At 40.7% G+C, this 18,076-nt stretch overlaps 1 protein-coding gene across 2 annotated transcripts in view; it reads right to left on the bottom strand.

Moving 5' to 3' along the window:
- LOC139467418 (cadherin EGF LAG seven-pass G-type receptor 1-like) overlaps nucleotides 1-18,076 on the bottom strand; it is a 131,205-nt gene that overhangs the window by 63,119 nt on the left and 50,010 nt on the right. For both annotated transcript variants that reach the window (XM_071248978.1, XM_071248979.1), the window contains exons 3-6: nucleotides 15,159-15,281; nucleotides 13,310-13,606; nucleotides 11,393-11,716; nucleotides 8,630-8,695 (exon numbers count right to left, since the gene is read on the bottom strand). In XM_071248978.1, coding sequence (XP_071105079.1) covers nucleotides 8,630-8,695; nucleotides 11,393-11,716; nucleotides 13,310-13,606; nucleotides 15,159-15,281 — 810 coding nt within the window. The remainder of the gene's footprint in view (nucleotides 1-8,629; nucleotides 8,696-11,392; nucleotides 11,717-13,309; nucleotides 13,607-15,158; nucleotides 15,282-18,076) is intronic.

The raw sequence follows: 18,076 nt of genomic DNA, 5'->3' as shown, positions 1-18,076 counted from the left end.
GTTTACACTGTGTCTCTTTGCTCTACACCATGTTATCCTCTCAAGATGGCAATACATTCGTGTTTACGATGGCAAAGATCAAAGAAATCTTTCGGCGTAGTCGTGTCGGTATACGTTTGTTTGCCGTGATCGATGGTTTTGCGTGTTCAAAGATAAACCACCTAAAGATAAGGAACATTATTTTAAAAAAACGAACTGATGTTTTCAATTGTCAACAAACAAAGCGGGAAATGTCGTTATCTGTTTTTTCTTAAAGTCATATATTCCCAAGGGAATTGAAATGTCATTTATTAGAAGAAATTACAAGACTGTTTTGTTACATTGTCTGCCAAACAATTGTCTGAAGAATATTCATTCTAAAACAATCTGCATATTGTCTCTGAACTGTTCTGGAGGACATGTATTAACAACTTTCATTAACTTTCATTTTAGAATAATGTTATATATGTGTATACTCACCGCAAAAGAAACGTGAACCATAGAAACATATATAGACATATGTAGGTTAAGCAGATATGTTTCCAATGGCTACCACTGTATGACAAAACTTACAATCAGTCAAGCGTTTCCGCAGAGTGTCGTTATTCCTATCACGATATGCGGCACGTGATTTCCAAACTGTACACGCTAATCCTGCACGAGATAAATGGATCTATGACGTCACATGTGATACGTTCATGAGCACCGGTTCACACAACATACCAGTATGTTCATTGTGCATCGAGCCAATCTAATATCGCTTGAATATAGGTCTTCATATAATTACCAACATGTATGGTATTCGCGTTTCTTTTGGCGGTGAGTATATATTCGACGACCTTAGAAGCGTTGCATGTGTTTGATTTAAGACTATAGCTTACTTATTTTCATTTGTATTAAATCATAATTGAAAACACGCTGATAATGTTAGAAGAATCTTTGCAAATAGTCGATGTCAGGGAAACCGAATAGTGTTTGTTGTCACGGTATTGGCGAGTCGTGGCAGAAATGGTAATCTGCAATGTCAGGAATTGAGACACAATTCCACACGAACACGCGAATCATGGCACATGTTGTTTCAAAGTGCATCACTCATGACACCGAGAGTATTTACAGGTGAAGGGTTTCACCGCCGTTATTAATCTTTATATTATCAAGTGACACTGTGCGTGGAACTCTCGATCAGAATCACAATGGCAACAAAGCACTTCAGTCTGATCCTAACAGAACTGCGGCGGGTTGAACGAGTCTCCCTGTTTTGTATGTGTATACTTTCTAGAGGGTATCTCACGGCTGCCCTCATTTGAGATCAGAGTGTACATCATTAGGGGCGTTATAGCTCACCCTTGTATTTGTCATATGCTTATTTCAGGAGCGGAGTCACGACAAATAGCGGAACGGTCAACACCTATATAAATTTTGTTACAGGAAGATAAAGCGCGATCAAATGGTCAGTCTCAGCAAGTTTGTGTCGAATCGCTCAAGTCTCTTCTATGAGAATATCGGCTAACGAACCACTTTCTAAAATCTACCCACAACCGTCATCGTTCATACGAATTTCAAATATAAAGCCATTGGAATTCGACCTTGGCCGCCGTTTATAAAACTGTAAACATTCGCGAAAACTTGGTGTCATCACTGATTTTGAGTGATCCAATTATATAATTTCACCACTATTTTGCCGTTTGCGCCAAAGGAATCTGTTTAGGCAGATAATTGAGACTATTCTCTGGCGATCACGTTTAATATTTATATGTTACTGGCAAACATGTGTTTGATAAGGGCATACATAGAACCGGAAACTACAGGACTCTTCCCACATCCATCCGGGATCTTGCAAATGATCTCATTGATAAATGTAAACATATAGAAAAGAATTCCAAATCACATATAATTAGAAATCTGGTAATGTCCGGCTGTTAGTCCGTAACAAGCAATTCAAATTTCAATTGGCCGATCACAGCAAAGATCAACACATTAAAATGCGTGGGTTGGTATTTCCTGTATTCTCTAAAGGTGTTTTTCCTGCTTAACGAAAGGACGAAACAGTTTACAAATCTAAACTTTTCACAAAGTTTTCTCCAGAAACGGAATTTGAATGTAAATTATATCAGTCATCAACCCCAGGACCGTGCTGCAGTCATGACAAGTACATGATCCGCGAAAAGGCTAGCGCACCTTGCCCTTCCGGCGATATCCGCCACAGAAGACTCAGAGGTAAGCCAGTCGTTGGCCAGGAAAGCCAGTTGTTGACCAGGAAAGCCAGTTGTTGACCAGGCACGCCAGCTGTTGACCAGAAAAGAATACGGGAACACGGGAACACGGGAACACATGGTCTAGACAGGGACCGCATGGGGCACATCTTCCAACACCGATGCGTCAGATTGTCCTCCACATATTGATATAATCAGTTTAAACATTACCCCAGGGACAAAACGCTTCCCCACCAAGGTGCTAAGAAAACGATTTTTAAAATCGTAAGATCTATCATCGTTTGACACAATACATTATCCACTAAAGACAAGAAAATCTGAAATCAATTTGTTATGGAGTAACCCAGGTTACAACATATGGGAAAATATAAGTGCGCATGTGTACTTTGAGCCACAAGGTCACCAAGAAACAAAGGACTTCTGATAACGAGAGGCAACTACATAGGAACCTTGAAACAGCACCATTGACTTGAAGGAGTGCTCCAGTGCGGCATCAGTCAACGAACATTATGCAGATTGTGTGAGGTGTGGGTGCTAACGGTAGGACAGGGCATGTTTACCTCTTAGCGAACACCTGGTGTCATCACTGCTTTTCAGTGATCTATTCATATAATGTCCACTGTTGTTTTGCCGTTTACGCCAAATGGAATCTGTTTCGGCAGATAGGGAGTGAGTTGGGTTTAGCGCCGCTTTTAACATTATTCCAGTTATATCGCGGCGTGTCAGCTTAATGTGGGAGGAAAGCCCGAAGTGATGCAGGTCTCCGACGTTTACCACTTCGGTTAAACCCACGAGCACGGGTATGATGCTGACAAACCTAGAAACATAATCGGGCCGAAACGGGATTCGATCCCACTATCATAGGTTTCTGGCGTGCCCAAGGGACGCAACTCTGCACAGCGAATCGCGGCGCCTTAGACGACTGGGCCACCCGTGCCCCCGTTTCGGCGGATAATCAAGACTGGTAATTCTCTGGCGTAGATGTTTTATATTATAAGACGAGTACGCCACATAGCATGTTGTGCTCAGTGTGAAACAAAGAAATCGTTTCCTTAAAAATATGTAGTCATTAATTGATAAATTTACAGACATCATTAAATCAAGGAGAGTAGACACATTTGAATGAAAACGACCTAGGACTGCCATTCACCGAACCTTCATTCTCTTGAGAGCCCAGCAACTGATCATGAAAGGTCGCGACCCAGTTTCAAAGCCTCTTCTTATCTGGATCAACATTTTCTTTGCACAGCCCATTAGGCACATGAAGATGGTGCTCCATAAATGATGGAGAAGATTATCAGAGCTGCAAGAATACGCTTCAGTCATCCATTTGGAGTCGAGTAGGTTGAAATACTCTCTAGATGTTAATATATACCAATCATCCACCCGGCACAAATGGACCTGGTTTGACATGAAATCTCCCAGTGACCATTACCTTTGAGCTTGCTCATACATGACGGTATCAAATAAGTATCCTACAAGAAGACCCCTCTTTCCTTTTCCTTAACTTGCACAATTGTTTTTCGTTTTGTTTGTTGATTAACGCCGTACTCGGATCAATGTGAAAAACCTCCAAGCGCCCTAAACAGCATGGTGATCTGTGCCTCTTTGTTTTGTTTGTTTGTTTGTTTGTTAGTTGTTTAACACCGCACTCATCAATATTCCAGCTATATGACGGCGGTCTGTAAATAATCGAGTCTGGACCACACAATCCAGTGATTGACATCATGAGCATCGATCCACGCAACTGGGATCGATGACAAGCACCAACCAAGTCAGCGAGTCTGACCACCCGATCCCTTTTGCCACCTCTTACGACAAGCATAGTCGCTGTACAAAGACTTGTCCCTTGAAAACACGACAAACCATTCAGAATCCACATATGAAAAGTAAATATTTTGTCAAAGAATACATCCTTGATATGTTATAATTTACAGTGAGTGAGTGAGTGAGTATAGTTTGACGCCGCTTTTAGCTTCTTTTGCAATATTTCAGCAGTATCAAAGTGGAGGATACCAGAAATGGACTTCACATAATAAACCCATTTAGGAATCGAACCCGGATTTTCGACGTCGACCATTCTAACCACAAGGCTACCTATAACGTTTTATCGTAGACATGCCATGTGGAGGATATTTCCAAACTTGACGCATCAGTGACAAAGATGTCTGATGTAATTCCTTCGTTTGACTTGTACCATATGTTGTTTTGTATCCAAGTGAACATCTGACTTTCTCTTGCATGTGTTTGTGACAGGTGTGGGGCAGGCGGGGCAGGATACGCTCGCCTTTTCGCGAACACCTGGTATCATCACTATGTGATAGTTATTCATAAACACATGCTTATGCTATAGTCGTAATCGTACCATGGACTCTGCTTTCAATAATAATTTCTTTTGTTGTTTTTTTGTCGCTTGTATTTACAATATTAGGCAAAATTAAGCTAAAACAGCACAAACAAAACATAATTCCATTTAACGCACACCAGTTAATTGTATATTGTCTTGTATGGATTGGGTGTAATATATATATTATTAGCGACTTTCCAACCAGGCCAGACATTATTAGGAACTAATGTCTCTATGATATTACCGTTATACATCAGTCACATATATCGACAGTCATCGATAAATAATTTCACACTCAGGCGAATATTACATGTAGCGTTACTACTTATGAATCATTCTGCTGATTGTCCGTTGCTAAATCTACTCCATATGAATGCCTATTTGCTCCAGACAGCGGAAGCATAAATAGCCAATATAGTTGCAAAAATGTCATCTTTCGTTTCCTTCGTATTATCTCAACTACAGATTAACAATGATCGCAGTGACATAACCTGTGCGTATTCGTTGTGTGTGTCCGATACTTCACCAAACCCATATTATGTGTGTCGATTTCCTTTGCAAATTGACTCTTTATTGACAAACCAAATTGAAAAGTGTGGTCAAAATATTAATTCTGTTTGCAGAACTGTTAGATGTAGGGTTTAATCGAATGCAGTTTCAACGGATTGACAAGATCAGTGTTTGAACGTGAAGGAATGGAAACGTTTACTATCCTATTCAGCCGGATAACCCCGTTCCGCCAGCAAGAACGCGTTTGTCGCCACGGTGTGCGAATCAATTAACAACAGGGACTGTATCTGTTAAACTGCACTTTTCATCTTTATTCCACTTTACTTGTATGTACATGCGTTGCGGGAACTGATCAAATTGCAATTTTATATACATAGATAAACTTCTAACTGAAATTCAATCATTGAGCGTTGAATTCTTGACCAGACAAATTCGCACATCTCCCCAACTGTCGAGGAGATCTCGATGAAACGAAATAGCACAGGACGGGGATTACCTTACTGCACTGTGCAAAATAAATTCTCCAAGAGACGATTGAATTTCTTGCGAACACAAACTAAGTTAGCAGTTTGGAATGTTTAGAGCCTTCTTGGGAAACTTTGTTTGTAGAATAACTTTTTAGCTTGATGTGAATTTTAGAGAATGAATTTCAAATCATTTGTAGTCAGCACTTTAATGCCCTAAACACCTTACCGCTTTAACGTTCGTTGCTCTGCTGGGAAACTGTACTGATATAACATGAAGTTAACCCGAACTCAAATAACTCAAAACATCGTTTAAGTCGAATACTTAGGTCTAATATTGGCATTTCACTTGTGTGAAACTAAGGACAGATCGATAGAACTTCGGTTTTTATAAGTTGACATTTTGCTTTTCGATGTCAAAGCACTGTGCGTAGTTCCATCCACTACTTCATAGAACAGGAATAAGATCACCCTCGTTATAACACCCCGGCTTGCCATATATCGGTCATTGGTGTTACTCAAAATATGATGAAATACAAACGTGTAGAATATCTGCGTTTGGTGTCATAACAAAACAGCATAAACTAATCTTAAGATTAAGTTCATTATTCTAGAAACCTACTTCTTCAATTCCGAATTTGCAACAAATGACAGGTCTCAAATCCTATAAAACCTCTTTAATTGGCACCACCTCTCTAAACTGCGTAAAAACAATCATTTGAGAAAGATGCATTACCACGGCAGAATGGGATTAATGAGTTCTTCAGCTTAGTAACTCAACGCGATCATATTTCATAGCAAACTTTTACCATCAAGACAGCAGTCGATCTGAAACAATATCTCATTTCAAACGGCACGAAAGTTTCTAAATGCAACACTGGCGGATAAAACTGCAAGCATAAACTAGAGGAAGAAGTGAGATTATGTGGAGGATGCTAGTTCCACGAGACAAGACCTCCGATAGGAATGGTCGTAAAGAGAACTAAAGGCGGGCAGAAGAACGGTAATCACCAGAAGTTTCTGATCTATATCGTCATTCCTGCCAGAACTCGAATGATGGCATGCTTCATAAGTTCAATTTACAAGTTTCTTGCGTGCATCCTCTCCGTGGCTGGACCGCCAGGGCCGCAAGCTGATCGTGTTCCCTGGCATGATGGTTGCAGCAGCAAGCTCTGTATCCAGAAACCTGCACATTTTCTAGAGAGATCCGATCGTAATGGATAACGGGCTGCCCTTTACTCGTGAATAATTAAGTAATCGACCTTGTCTTTGGAAAAAATCTATTTCAATCACATGATAGAAATGTGTCATTGAAATTGAAAACGTGATTTGCTGTTGGGATCAATTTGCAGGGAATTACTTGTGTATTTTACCACCTTGATCACAGAGTACTTCCATTGTTCCTTGACATGTGCTTGAAGATTTTCACATTTTTTTCTATGTCTACTCCAATTGAAAGAATTATCCACTACTTTCAATCTGGTTTTCTATTTCCGAAAGAAGATTGACTACTCCGCATATGTGGCAATAGACAGCTTCAAGAGGATCAAAGTTAGTTACAGAGAAGGAGGACGGGTCATTCACTCCTACGATTGGAGTTCTTTAAGTCAGAAACCATCTCTTTGTCCTTTGCCCAGATAGGCCCAATTCATTCAACATATTAAAACTTTCGATTGCAAGAGAGTTCCAGAGAAAGTTGGCGCCATAACAACCCTGACAGCATCACCCCGGGCACCCTTATTACTTCAGTTGATTTTGTCAACTATTGTTCCCACTTCCATAATGTGCATACTAAAATGAATGTCAAGAAATAAGAAAATATTTGTTTGTGGCTCTATCAGTTAATGATATGGATATAGTTATATACGCCAATATCAGATATAGTTCTTCTAATGGCATAAACGGGGTTCCATATATTGCTGACAGTGCCTTGTGTACAAATATGCACATATCCCAATATCAGTGGGTCGGAACAACAGGTTTCAAAGCTATACTCCCAATACCATGTAGTAGTTTGTTTGTTTGTTGTTTAACGACGCACTCAGCAATATTTCCGCTATATGACGGCGGTCTGTAAATAATTGAGTCTGGACCAGACAATCCAGTGAATAATATCTTGAGCATCGATCTACGCAATTAGGATACGATGACATGCACCAGGTCAGCGAGTGTGACCATCTGATCCCGTTAGTCGCCTGTTATGACAAGCAAAGTCGCCTGTTCCGACAAGCATGGGTTGCTGAAGGCCTATTCTACACGGATCTTCACGGGTACCATGTAGTAGTAGTAGTAGTAGTAGTAGTAGTAGTAGTAGTAGTAGTAGTAGTTGGGACCACAAAAGGCATATTTTCATTACTAATATTGGTGATCGCTGCACCTAAATGACCCTATTAGAGGCGCCCCTGTTATAATCTTTGGGCTGTCAGCACCGTTACAGTGCTCGTGGGTTTCAACAAAGCGGTAGACGTCTTGGGCTTGCATCGCATGGCTCCCTCCTACATAATGTTGTCACGCTTTGTTGTAACTGTATAACACTGATCAAACCATCGTCAAACGTCTCTCAAGCAATGGTCAGTAACCACCATATGAATGTCAGGTGAATTCACCTTCAGATGAAATGACCTTCAATTAATATCTGGTCTGTTGAGTGTATTCATGTACTCACCTCAACGAATATATATCATAATGTAACAGAACGTATTACTCGCGTGTTTAGTCAGTAATGAGTAACGGTACTTCTATCACATACATATGTAAATGATTATGTCAACTGACATATGTCAACTGACATAAAGACCATGTGGTTCTCTTCTGGTGACCGGGTAACTCTGTTAATCATCTTTCAAATGGCGAATATACAACTGGTGTCACCCTCTTGCTGAGGCATTAGAATCCTTATCTATCATGCACAATACGTAAATAAGCGAGCAGCATGCGAAATGAACAATGCTGTGAACGACAACATACGAGAAGCCAGGTTATACCTTGTGGCCACCCGATTCTCATTAACTTGACTCTTATGACTAACTAGGGGAACTTGAGGCCCCTCAGTCCCAGCCCGGGATTCCCCAGGGTGGTGATGATATACAACGAGCACAGAGCACACACATGCTTACCAATGAGGTCGCTGCAGAAATTGTCACATGTTTCAGCGGCAATCTTCTCTGTGAAGCACTCACCAGCTGCAAAAAAAGAATGGATTATTTATTCCAATAATTATCTTCATGTGATGTAGCTTAAAACATTGTTATTTTTCTAGAAAGCGAGTTGAGCGAGCTGTAGCTCCACTCTTCCTTTGTCCTAAACACTTTTGAAGTTTGAGAAATCAGATAAATAAGTCAGATAAATCCTCTTTTGTGATCATGCCGATACCCACCTTTATTAACCTTACCCTTTGATGGGTCTATGAAATAAAGAACACATAAAAATGTTGACTGTAGATCATATCATCAGAGAAATTTAGATTAAAACTTCCTTACCCAAGTGCAAACGCTACATATAATACAAATATGTTGTCTGTGATGCAGCAGTGTTATTAGTGGGCACATCTTCAAGCAAATATGCATTTCGGTCAGAATTTCATGTTTCATAACTTCGTGGGTTCTTGCAGAGACTTCCGCAGATATATGCCTCACAGGGCCAGAATAAAAGCATGTTTCTTTTTAACAGGATGACCAATCTGTCTATATAAGATGACGTTTGAAAAGGTCAACCATGATTCGTATAAAAATTAAAAAAGAAATTCAATGGTTGGGAGACGGCATGGCAAAATGAAGACAGTCTCACAACTCTTTTTCGGAGCCAGCAGAGTTTCTAGTTTACAATAAACCCACATTTATCGGACCCTCTGACCTTCAAATGGTTTATTTACCCATGCGGCAAGGGCTAGGAAAAATCATCTGATCCGATGATATATTACTTTGACATCTTTAAGGAAACTTATATTTTTACTCTGGAATGAATGTGACATTCCATCTTAATTTGTACATATCATGACAGAAGCATGCTCAACTTGATCATAAATCATAAATGTAACATGTATCTTCACGCTAAAATCGCGATACATTAAGCTCAAGCCTTGAGGGCATGACATCAGTATTGGGAATTCATTTCTCGGGTCCCACGTTCAGTACAAAGTCTGGCTGCATCTTGCTGTCTGCATTTCAGCAGAGGATCAATAAAATGGTTCGATTTTAACTGATTGATCCGTGACTCAGATGTGAAACTAACAGATCATATCAAAGGTTCTTTGGTCTGACTGAGGGAGAAGAGCGACGTCGTCGGGATGTCGATCAGATGATGACGTACACGGCAGTTGCAACAGAACACGAGGGGCTTAAGTGCAAGCCAACATATAGTCGAATCTCGTCAAGTCGGAGTAGAAAGGACAAAGGAGAGCTTTGATATAAGAATACGTTTGATATACAAGGAGTTATATTTTTACGATACACCAACAGTCGCTTTTTTATATATATATAGTCAATTCTGGTTATGGCGTTCTTCATTTGCTCGAATGGCGGTGGGGTGGCCCAGTGGTGAAGTCGTTCGCTTGTGACGCCAAAGGCCCGAGTTCGATTCACCACATGTACAATTGCTTTAAGCATGGTAAAACTATAAAACTATACTCATTCACTCACTTAGTAACTCGACATATCGATACGATCTGTATGGCCCAAACAGAATCCCAAATGGAACTTTCGTTTAATAAGAGCATTCCAGTAGTCTCGAAGTACGGATAACTCGATATGTGGTCTCGTTAAATGGATCCCGTTTTCTTGAAAGCTAAATACAATGGGCTCGAAAGACATGTAAAGACACTGTGGTATTGTCATAAATCATTATTACACTGCTTATCTCGAACTACTGATATTTCAACATATATGTTTAAGGCTCCGAAGCTTCAAGTTAATTAGGTTTCAAACAAAAGTGCTTTATCTAAGAAAGTAAAGGGATTACACTTTAGTTTTAAAGGAGGCCATGTCAACATATTGTGATCCGTCGAGGTATATAATTATAGCTGTAATAGCATGCTTTATAGTATCCAATGATGATAGTAGAACTCTTTTGGCTCCACATGCTTCCATTGTTATGGTCTGCTCTCATCGATTATATTCTGCGTGTGCATGATCTCACAGGAGATATACGTAGGAACTCTATGGGGTTCTTTTACCCCAAAACATGTTATAATATTCAATAATTTGCATGCAGCTTAAGAGCACAGCTACCGGTTGTTATTTGACATAACCATGCTCTAATCCACGCAATACGTAGTGTTAACATTCCAGTCCAGTTTGGATTACTGACGGTGGATTTTAGTATCAATATGTACCTAATGACATTTTGTAAGCAACAATACCTTTAAATCATACAAAACAAATTCCTATTGTGCTTTACTAAACGATTTATCATAGCGCACCCAATGTCTTTAATTCTTAACTGACAACATTCAAATATTATTAAAGAAGTCGGTTATATGAAGATAAATTAATTTAGTGAGTACCAGTAATTAGCCTGAACATTGAAATAATTTTTTTGCGAACACCTGGTGTCATCACAAAGTTCCAGTGATCCCTTGACATGATGTTAATCACTGTTCCGACCAATGGAGTCGAATTCGGCAGATATGGAGACTGATTATTCATCATGATGTTTTGAATTTAACGAATTTATATATGCAGCGCATACAAAAACATTTATTTGATCCCAAAGTCCAGAACAAGGATCTTCATTCAGTTATTCCAGGGTCGATTGTTTTTGGTGTGAATAATGCAAGCCTCAGTGTAGTCACGAAAAGGTAGGTCCCTGAATACCCTTGTTCACAAGTTCAGAGACATACACTACTGCCTAGAAGTTCATTCCCCTTACACGCATGTACTTACTGAGGACACCGGACGGCCACCGCATCTTCATGGCTCCCCTCGTGCCGCTTCTGAACTCGACCCACTGAACAGCATTGCCACAGTACATGAACTTGCACGACTTGATTATTTGCTTTAGCTCCGGCTCTTTCATGATGTAGTCCCAAATGTTCAAATGCGCTAGATCGCCATCTAGTCCGTATGTCACGTTAAACAACACTTTATCCTTCGGACGTGATGATTGGCCGAGAACGAATTCGCCGCCCAATGGAACAGCTTGTAACACTTTGTCCATGACACCTCGATGGCGGCTCTCACCATTGAGAAATAGTGTCCATCTACCGTCTGGAATTAAACACAGCAACGAACATTTAAACAATTATCTGTAATGTGTGGATACATTTTTTCAATGAACATAAACTGACGAGTAAAGAAAGTATACACTCGAAAAATGGATTTGGCCCCAAAATAACAAACGTTATCAAAATATCACCAGGCTGAAAACAGTCGCCGAACACTGCAAACCTAGGGTCCAAAACACAACTATGAGACATGTTTCAAACACGTCACCATCGAATAACCATTTCATGTTTTATAATTAGCGCAAACCTAGGGTCCAAAACACAACTATGAGACCTCTTTCAAATACGTCACCATCGAATAACCATTTCTTGTTTTATAATTAGCTACCATATAACATTGTGTATACTTTCTTCTGCCCTGTTGTTTATGGTGAAACCATATATGCTTTATCTACAAATGTAGAATCATGAAAAAGGGTTAGAAGTATATAAAACTGATGACCGAGGTCTATCCGATATCGAAGCTTATTTTTACCAGACCTTTCTGTGTTTGATCTTACATCTAGGTCAGGAGTGGCGTTTGTTCAAGATGAAAGTGAATACACAACGATCCACTATGATAATGGTTTCAAATGGTAGGTGTTACGTCTTGCAAACAGACTTCAAACAATCCTCGAGCTGCAGAGGGATACTAAACACACGACAAGAAACACAGAAGTCTTCATGGAACACAGTGAGTGAGTGAGTGAGTTGGGTTTAACGCCGCTTTTAACAGTATTCCAGTTATATCACGGCGTTTCAGAATAATGTGAGAGGAAAGCCCGAAGTCATGCAGGTATCCGACGTTTACCACTTCGTAGAAACCAACGACCATGGGTATAGTGCTGACAAACCTAGAAACATAATCGGGGCGAACCAGGAATCGAACCCACAATCATAGGTTTCTGGCGTTCCCAAGGGGCGAAACTCTGCACAGCGAATCGCGGCGCCTTAGACGACTGGGCCACCCGTGCCCCCCTCATGGAACACAGGGTCATCGAGAATGTGTTGTGTTGAGGGGCTTGTACAGAGCGATGCTGCGAATGGCCAGATACCCCTATTCTTATAGATTCGACTGCCCGTTATATGGGTGCTATGCCTACGGGCAGCGAATGCGGGCTTGTTCGCCACTGGATATGGCAAATAAAGTATACACCCATGTTTGATGGTGATGTATTTGATACGTGTATCATAGTTGTGTTTTGGTCCTTAGGTGTGCAGTGCGTCGACGGCTTCATAGGCCTAGTACCAGTTTGCTAACGTTTGCAATTCTTTTCATCAAACCCAATTCTTAAATGTATATCATTTTGCCCGTCAGAGTCTTTCAGTGCTTCAAATTGTAATTGTGTATTGAGTATAGCTGCATGGAATACTAAAAACGACCTTTTAATTTTTACCTCGGATTTGTTCTAAAAGTTGAAATATCACATAAGTCCACTGAGTATAAGAGTTTCCAACCGGTAATATTGTACCAAAATTGATCTGCGCTGAAGTGACGACTTAGATTGTCGGGTTCGACACAGACGCACTTTGTGAATGTAATATTATAACAATCAAAAAAGTACTTATTCAATTAACATGTGCTGAAAATACCTACTCTTTGAAGTCCAGGTCCACATGATGTGGTACCACTCATGTGGTTGAAGCGTTATCTCCGTATCTTCCAGCTGACCCCAGATTTCAAATCGCAACGTCGGACCGCTCATCATGCGCAGAAGATTCTCCGTTTTGCCATGTTTGTATGACAGAATAGTCCCCGGATGAAGTGGGTCGCTTACGTTCATCCAAAAAGCAATGGTAAAATCGTCTAATTTTGGAAAAGCTTTTCCAAGTAGCAGGGTGTATCTGGCTGGGGTTTGAGCCTTATATTCAAATCTGGAATCGATTGCAGAGGCTGCAAAAACGAAACGATACTTGAGTAAATCATGAAAGTGCACTCATGGTGACGATAAAAAACAGGGGTGACATGAAATCGTTAGTAAGAGGTGGCGATACCTCTTAGAACCTCAACCCATCACTCGACACAGATAGCTGATAAAACGTAGAGGGTTGTGGTAATTTTAGCATCCTAATGCATGCCGTCTGGCCCAGCTTCCGCCACAGCAAGAATGGAAACCTTTGAACAAGAGTAAAGGCTACTAGGCGTGACAGGGGGGCATTGCACAATGCGAGTAGGTTGTTAGCGCTACAGCATCCCAAGACATGCAGTTCTTCACTGTCAGATTCCTTTGTTGTCTGTAGACCTATAGATCTGAAAGATATTTACCAAAGAAGACTTAAGCTGGGTCCGGAGAGGTTTGGCACTTAAGGGTCGTATTCCATTTGCCAATGTATTACCAGTGTACACGGACCCCGGTAACGTTGTAATGAGAATGTTAAGGGGACACATTCATTGCATTCCCTATCAATAAAACACAGGTTCTGCAAGAACATCTCACCGTGACAATTTAATAAGGAAAAGAATAGATATAACACGTAGATGGATTTCCATCGAAATGCAAATGGTATTTTAGTGTAAGGAGAGACGGTTGGGTATCGTAATGGAAATGTATTGCCATCAAATGTGGTTTATAGTGTATTGTTTCCAAAGGACCGTATCCCCTTTAAGGAAAAGTTGTGTTAACAAGAGGATGTATGTCAGCTGATTGAACTTTGTTTATGTCCCAGTCAGCAATGAAACAGCTGTATCACAACGGTTACTAAATTATGGCAGTGATTTATTTGGACATGAGGCCGGAATTGTCAGTTTAAATTCCTAATTTAGAATAATTCATGTTATTGTAGTTATTTTAAATTGTGTGTCTCGGCAAAGATTACTTTTATTTCATTAATAACCGAGTGAGTGAGTGAGTTGGGTTTAACGCCGCCTTTAACAGTATTCCAGTTATATCACGGCGTGTCAGCTTAATGTGGGAGAGAGCCCGAAGTGATGCAGGTCTTAGACGTTTGCCACTTCGGTGAAACCCACGAGCACGGGTATGGTGCTGACAAACCTAGAAACTTAATCGGGGTGAACCGAGATTCGAATCCACACTCATGGGTTTCTGGCGTGTCCAGGGGACGCAATTCTGCACAGCGAATCGCGGCGCCTTAGACGACTGGGCCACCCGTGCCCCCCAATAATAACAGAACCATTATGAAGAATAGGTTCAGCTGCTGAGTAATGCAATGCCCAATTGAATGCAGTTTTAAAATACTTCTGAATGTAAGATAATAAGAGCTTTAAAACGTCACCATTTTGAACAATGTCTCGATTTTGCATAATTTGGAAACCAAGGAAATTGGTTTGGAATTCTAGATTTCTCCCTTTATGAAATAACTGCTCGTGTGGCTGATATCATGAGCGCCCCATGCCGCCTCGGTGCAATGACACGCAATCACCCTGTCCCACCCGATATTCGAGTTAGCCATGTCCGTAATAACGAGATGGCATTGCCAGTACTCACACATGCACATGTATGTATTCCAGTGGAACCCAGGGCCGCACTCGCACCCATATCCGTCAGGGTGGTCAATACACTCCGGGATTGTGTAGTAGAACGGGTGACAGTCATAGGGGGGTTTGATGTCTGGAACGAAGAAAACACGTCACACATTGACTCCAGATTACCAGTGAAATCGTGCGGAAAACCAAATTCCCGGATTAACAAATCCTAATTCATTGTAATGTCCCTTGAGGTTACGCTGTACAAGGAACGTCAGACCTTCGTTAGTCTGAAACGGGATTTCTGGGCAACTACTGTTAATAAATGTGACAAAAACCCTTTCAATAATCAAAAGAAATCTCTACTTAAAGTAGAATTTGTCGTACGATTCCGACTATGACATAAGCATGTGTTTGTGACGGGTGCCACAGGAGAGGCAGGATACGCTCACCTTTTTGCGAACACTTGGTATCATCACTATTTGATTGTGATTCAGTGAGTGAGTGAGTGAGTGAGTGAGTGAGTGGGTTGTGTTTAACGCCGCTTTTAACATTATTCCAGTTATATCACGGCGTGTCAGCTTGATGTAGGAGGAAAGCCCGAAGTGATGTAGGTCTCGTTTACCATTTCGGTGAAACCCACGAGCACAGGTATGGTGCTGACAAACCTAGAAACATAATCGAGGCGAACCGGGATTCGAACCCACAAGGGACGCAACTCTGCACAGCGAATCGCGGCGCCTTAGACGACTGGGCCACCCGTTTGCATTTGTTTGTGACGGGTGCCTCCGATGGGCCAGCATACGCTCACCTGTTCCCGGATACCTGGTACCATCACTAAATGCCCGAAGGCCACCCTTGCCGCTATCCATTTCTAGAACCGTGCGTTTGTGATAAGGCTGACTTAGGTAGTTAGAACGTGCTTCTATATACTCGTGTGAGAAAAAAAACATTTTACGAGACAAGATAAGGATTGTAATGAGCCACCACGACGCATGTAGTCCGTCCCTGCATTATGAATGCAGATTGCATTATTGAATTAAGGATTGGTGCACAGCGTGGGTTCAATGCTAAGAATACACTAGGCACTGGACGATAGATTTGTGGTACATCAAAGGAGGATGAACAACCATTTACTGGATTATGCTGCAGGGCCCAGGGAGGTGGTACATGTGTTGTTAATAAAAGCGACAAATAAAAAATAATATAAAAATCTAAGAAAAATAGAAGCGTCCATTGTGTTATTCCGACTATATCGAAGGTATGTGTCTATGCATCACTATCGAATACCAGGTGTTCGCGAAGAGGTTAGCATATCCCACCAACCGGTGGTATATCACAAACACATGCAAAGGCTAGTCAAGGTTTCACCTTAAAAACATCGGTACATATGGTTCAAGTTAAAATATGGAATTGCAAAGGACATACTATTTGTCACTGATTCGTCAAATTTGGAATTGTCCTCCACATGTCTACCATGAAACGTTTTGAAAGCTTTACTGACGCCTTGAATGTTGTAACTTTCATCAAACAACTTTTGAACAAAGTTAGTATGATGCTCTTTGAAATCTTTGCACCTATCTACTGACAATCCACTTCTAGGGATGCTGCTGAGAGAAACTTACATATGTAGACATGATGGTTATTCATAGACAGAGTAGGATTCGGAAATGTAACATTGATGTAACCGGCTGTATTATTAATCTCCTGAGGTTGTTCGGAAGGTTAAAAAGGAACGTGCATGTTAGGCCCCACTGCACACTAGCTACACGCCCCATATCATGACATTATCTCCAGTAATGGCTGATTAACGACCTCATATAGTGTTTTTCAATATCGTTGCCGTGGAAACCACACATAACATCGATGGAAACGATTTGAAGAAACTTCAACTGTGGTTTCGAGCAAAAGTAGAAAATATGAAGATCAGCTTTCCATGATATAACTCACAGTTTAGAGTTTCTAAAGTGAAATGTAAATTAAGGTTAATGCATCGTCGTTGCATTAGGTATGTGTTATGGCCAAGAAGTTTAACATAAGCTTCTGGTGTATGGATCATCTGATATCGTTCAGTAATGGTCAAATAGCAAATTCCCTCCCACTTATTTACCCATTTGAAGTAGAAACCGCCTCGTTTGTTTCATATTAAGATCTATGTATTTACACATATGAAGTAGAAACCGCCTCGATTGTTTCATATTTAGATCTATGTATTTACCCATTTGAAGTGGAAACCGCCTCGATTGTTTCATATTTAGATCTACGTATTTACCCATCTGAAGTAGAAACCGCCTCATTTGTTTCATATTTAGATCTATGCATACAGCGTAAGAGTGACGAAAGGTCTAACCACTAGTTTATATGACAAGAGGGATGATTCAACTTTCCTAATGTCAACATTCCCTTTATGTCAAGCAATATTCAAGCAGCCCCAGCCTTTGGGGTCTACATTTTCCAACTTGTAAGGCACAATCGAGCATGCCCTTTCTGCGACTATTTCAAAGAGCGTCATACAACTCTTGCTTAAGAGCTGTTTGACAGGATGACGGCATTCAGAAAAGCTTTCAAAAAGTTTTGTGGTAGCTATGTGGAGGACATTTTCGAATTTGACACAACAGTGACCAAAATGGTGTCCGATGCGATTCTTTATTTTGATTTGTACCATATGTTCCCGTGTGTTTTCAGGTGAATAGATGATTTGCCCTTGCGTCAGTATCTGCCATTGCAATATTGCAGCAGTATCAGAGAATACCAGAAATGGACTTCACACATTGCATGTAGGGAATCGAACCTGGATTTTCGGCGTGAGCGAACACTCTTACCACTAGGCTACCTATTCTATTCTAAACGTTTTATCGTAGACATGTGGAGGACATTTCCAAATTTGACGCATCAGTGACAAAGATGTCTGATGTAATTCCTTAGTTTGACTTGTACCAT

Source organism: Haliotis cracherodii, unplaced genomic scaffold (assembly GCF_022045235.1).
Source record: "Haliotis cracherodii isolate W230 unplaced genomic scaffold, xgHalCrac1.p SCAF_2, whole genome shotgun sequence".
Lineage (NCBI taxonomy): Eukaryota > Metazoa > Mollusca > Gastropoda > Lepetellida > Haliotidae > Haliotis > Haliotis cracherodii.
The sequence above is the reverse complement of the archived record's forward strand: the minus strand, read 5'-3'. Positions and strand labels throughout refer to the sequence as shown.